The sequence below is a fragment of the Haliotis rufescens genome, unplaced genomic scaffold (assembly GCF_023055435.1).
Source record: "Haliotis rufescens isolate VD_foot unplaced genomic scaffold, xgHalRufe1.0.p SCAF_61, whole genome shotgun sequence".
Taxonomy (NCBI): domain Eukaryota; kingdom Metazoa; phylum Mollusca; class Gastropoda; order Lepetellida; family Haliotidae; genus Haliotis; species Haliotis rufescens.
The window spans coordinates 1-3,330 of NW_025964346.1; the positions used below are offsets into that span (position 1 = coordinate 1).

Consider the following 3,330-nt stretch of genomic DNA (forward strand, 5'->3'; position numbering starts at 1 on the left):
AGGCTGACAGTAGTTGGTGTTTCTGTCGGAACCCAGGGCACAGCCTGGAGGACAGGCTTGATCGCATGTTTCCCCAAATCTGCCCCAGTCACATGGTCTGTAGGTAGTGGTCACTGCAACACAGACACAGCTAGTGAGAACACTATCAGACAAAACGTCTGTATATACATGTAAGTACATATCCATGCACACAACCTGCCCCAGTCACATGGTCTGTGGGTAGTGGTCACTGCAACACAGACACAACTTACAAGACATCATCAGACCAAACGTCCATATAGACAAGTCAAGGGGGAGGCCGTGATCAGCGTGATTGTCAGCATTTCTGTAGACTAAAACATTTCCATAATGATAAGACAAGCAGTATGATTCCGACTATATCATGAGCTGGTGTTCATCAATCACAATCTAATATTGATGGCACTAGATAATCGCGAAAAGGTGAGCTTACCTTACCGCATTGGTGGCACCTGTCACAAACACACGCACAGGCAAGTAAATTGTTCACAGGAACATATAATACAATCTAAAATTGCGTCGGACATAATTTTGGTCATGTCAAGTCCAATCTTCCACTTTATTCAAGAAACTATTTTCAAATATTCATGGTACTAATTGAACACAGACAGAATCATGCCCTTTTCTTTCTGATTGAAATCTAGCTTTCAGATGACAAATGTTAATTTTGTGAAAATTAAATAAAAGTCAAGGATCTGATGATAAAAAAAACCCTATTGTTGCTGACGTCACAGGTCATGATAAAACCATCCCAAAATAATGTTTGATTATGCCAAAACGTGATGTACATTTACATATCATATCCAAATAGACGTAAGCAACTAGGAGCTGTCAATCGGCTGTATGCCATCTTCTCATCATCTATACAAAGTACCTTTGTTCTGACTCAGCCCCTACACATAACTTATCAGAATCTGTTTATAGAACTGTATCTATGTACCTGTTGACTGTATCTGAACACCTGTTGTTTTGTTACAGAAATATCCACTGTATCCTTCCATACACCCGAGGGTACATCCTCCGTTGATTTGAATGCACGAGTTGTTGATGCAGTTCGGGCTACAAAGTTGATCACATTGGTCACCATGCCGACCGCGAACACACCCTTCTGAGCACTTCCCAGTATATTTCTGACAGTGTCGAAGGTTTCTGACAGGATGAAGTCTACAGTGATCTGAACATAGTCGGTCACAGTTGTGTCCATACTTGCCCCACTCGCACAACGGGACACCCTGTACTGCAGAAACTGAAAACAGAAGTTAAATGAGATCCATATCTACTTGACTGCCGGTTTTGTCAGCACCATATCCTGCTCGTGAGTTTCACCTCAGTAGTAAACACCAAAGACCTGCTTGGCGTCGGAATCTCGTTCCACATTAAACAGTCGTTCAAAACAGTGTTAAGCCAAGGTCACTCACATTCTAGATCATATGACCATTTACAGTTGGTCGCCGAATTCCACTTTTCGGGAAATAGATCTTAGACATGTCTACTAAAAGATAGCAAAGGTCATAATACAAACTCACGTTGGAGCCTGTAGTGTAGTGTTTTTATCACGTGGTACGTGTGACATCACGTAATCACTAATTATCTATTGTTTTAAAACCAACCAAAAATAATGTTTGATTGCCAAAACGTGATGTACATTTACATATCATATCCAAATAGTCGTAAGAATCTAGGAGCTGTCAATCTGCTGTATGACATTGTCTCAACATCTATACTAAGTATCTATGTTCCGACTCAACTCTTACACATAACTTATCAGAATCTGTTTATAGAACTGTATCTGTGCACCTGTTATTTGTGACTGTGAACCTGTTGTTATGTTACAGAAATATCCACCGTATCCTTCCATACACCCGATGGTACATCCCCCGTTGGGTTGATTGCACGTGGCCTTGTTGCAGTTCGGGCTACAAAGTTGATCACAGAGGTCACCATGCCGACCACGAACACACCCTTCTGAACACTTCCCAGTATCTTTCTGACAGTGTCGAAGGTTTCTGACAGGATGAAGTCTACAGTGATCTGAACATAGTCGGTCACAGTTGTGTCCATACTTGCCCCACTCGCACAACGGGACACCATGTACTGCAGAAACTGAAAACAGAAGTTAAATGAGATACATGTCTACCTGATTACCGGTTTTGTCAGCACCATATCCTGCTCGTTGGTTTCACCTCAGTAGTAAACGCTGAAGACCTGCTTCACGTCAGAATCTCGTTCCACATTAAACAGTCGTTCAAAACAGTGTTAAGCCAAGGTCACTGTTCGGGAAATAGATCGTAGATAACAAAGGTCATAATACAAACTCACGTTGGAGCCTGTTATGTAGTGTTTTACCACGTGGTACGGGTTAATGGAATTTCTAGATTATTAATAGAGGAATAGCCAATATATATACATATTGTTTTACACACTTGTGAAAAGTGCACTTACATACAATGATCAGCAACGATCCAAACATCACAGCATGTAGGCAATCCATTCTGTAACACAAACAACATTAAACGTCAGACTAGTGTGCTGTGAAGCTGAAACAACTATAGGTCAATATGCAAACTTACAGAGAAGTTATATATCAACACATTCCCATGATTTCTCCAGAGGCTCTAGATAGTCTGTAATACATAGTGTAAGTACAGTGTGTAAGTACAGTGTGTAAGTACATTATGTAAGTACAGTGTGTAAGTAAGTACAGTGTGTAAGTACATTATGTAAGTACACAGTGTAAGTAAACGTAAGTACACAGTGTAAGTAAACGTAAGTACACATTGTAAGTAAACGTAATCACACAGTGTAAGTAAACATAAGTACACAGTGTAAGTAAACATAAGTACACAGTGTAAGTACACAGTGTAAGTACACAGTGTAAGTACACAGTGTAAGTACACAGTGTAAGTAAGCGTAAGTACACAGTGTAAGTAAACGTTAGTACACAATATAAGTAAACATAAGTACACAGTGTAAGTAAGCGTAAGTACATAGTGTAAGTAAACGTTATTACACAGTGTAAGTAAACGTCAGTACACAGTGTAAGTACACAGTGTAAGTACACAGTGTAAGTAAGCGTAAGTACACAGTGTAAGTAAACGTAAATATACAGTGTAAGTAAACTTAAGTAAACAATGTAAGTAAACGTAAGTACACAGTGTAAGTACACATTGTAAGTACACATTGTAAGTACACAGTGTAAGTACACAGTGTAAGTACACAGTGTAAGTACACAGTGTAAGTACACAGTGTAAGTAAACATTGTAAGTACACAGTGTAAGTACACATTGTAAGTACACATTGTAAGTACACAGT

At 39.5% G+C, this 3,330-nt stretch overlaps 1 protein-coding gene across 1 annotated transcript; it reads right to left on the reverse strand.

The window, feature by feature from the left end:
• Window positions 1-8: 8 nt before the first annotated feature.
• On the reverse strand, window positions 9-2,518 carry LOC125375880 (multiple epidermal growth factor-like domains protein 10; the record flags this gene model as incomplete). Its single annotated transcript, XM_048386807.1, has 3 exons — window positions 2,461-2,518; window positions 959-1,264; window positions 9-113 (listed from the first exon to the last, which is right to left on the reverse strand). Coding segments are annotated over exons 1-3 (460 nt in total), but the record flags the coding sequence as incomplete, so codon positions are not given.
• Between the last annotated feature and the right edge of the window lie 812 nt (window positions 2,519-3,330).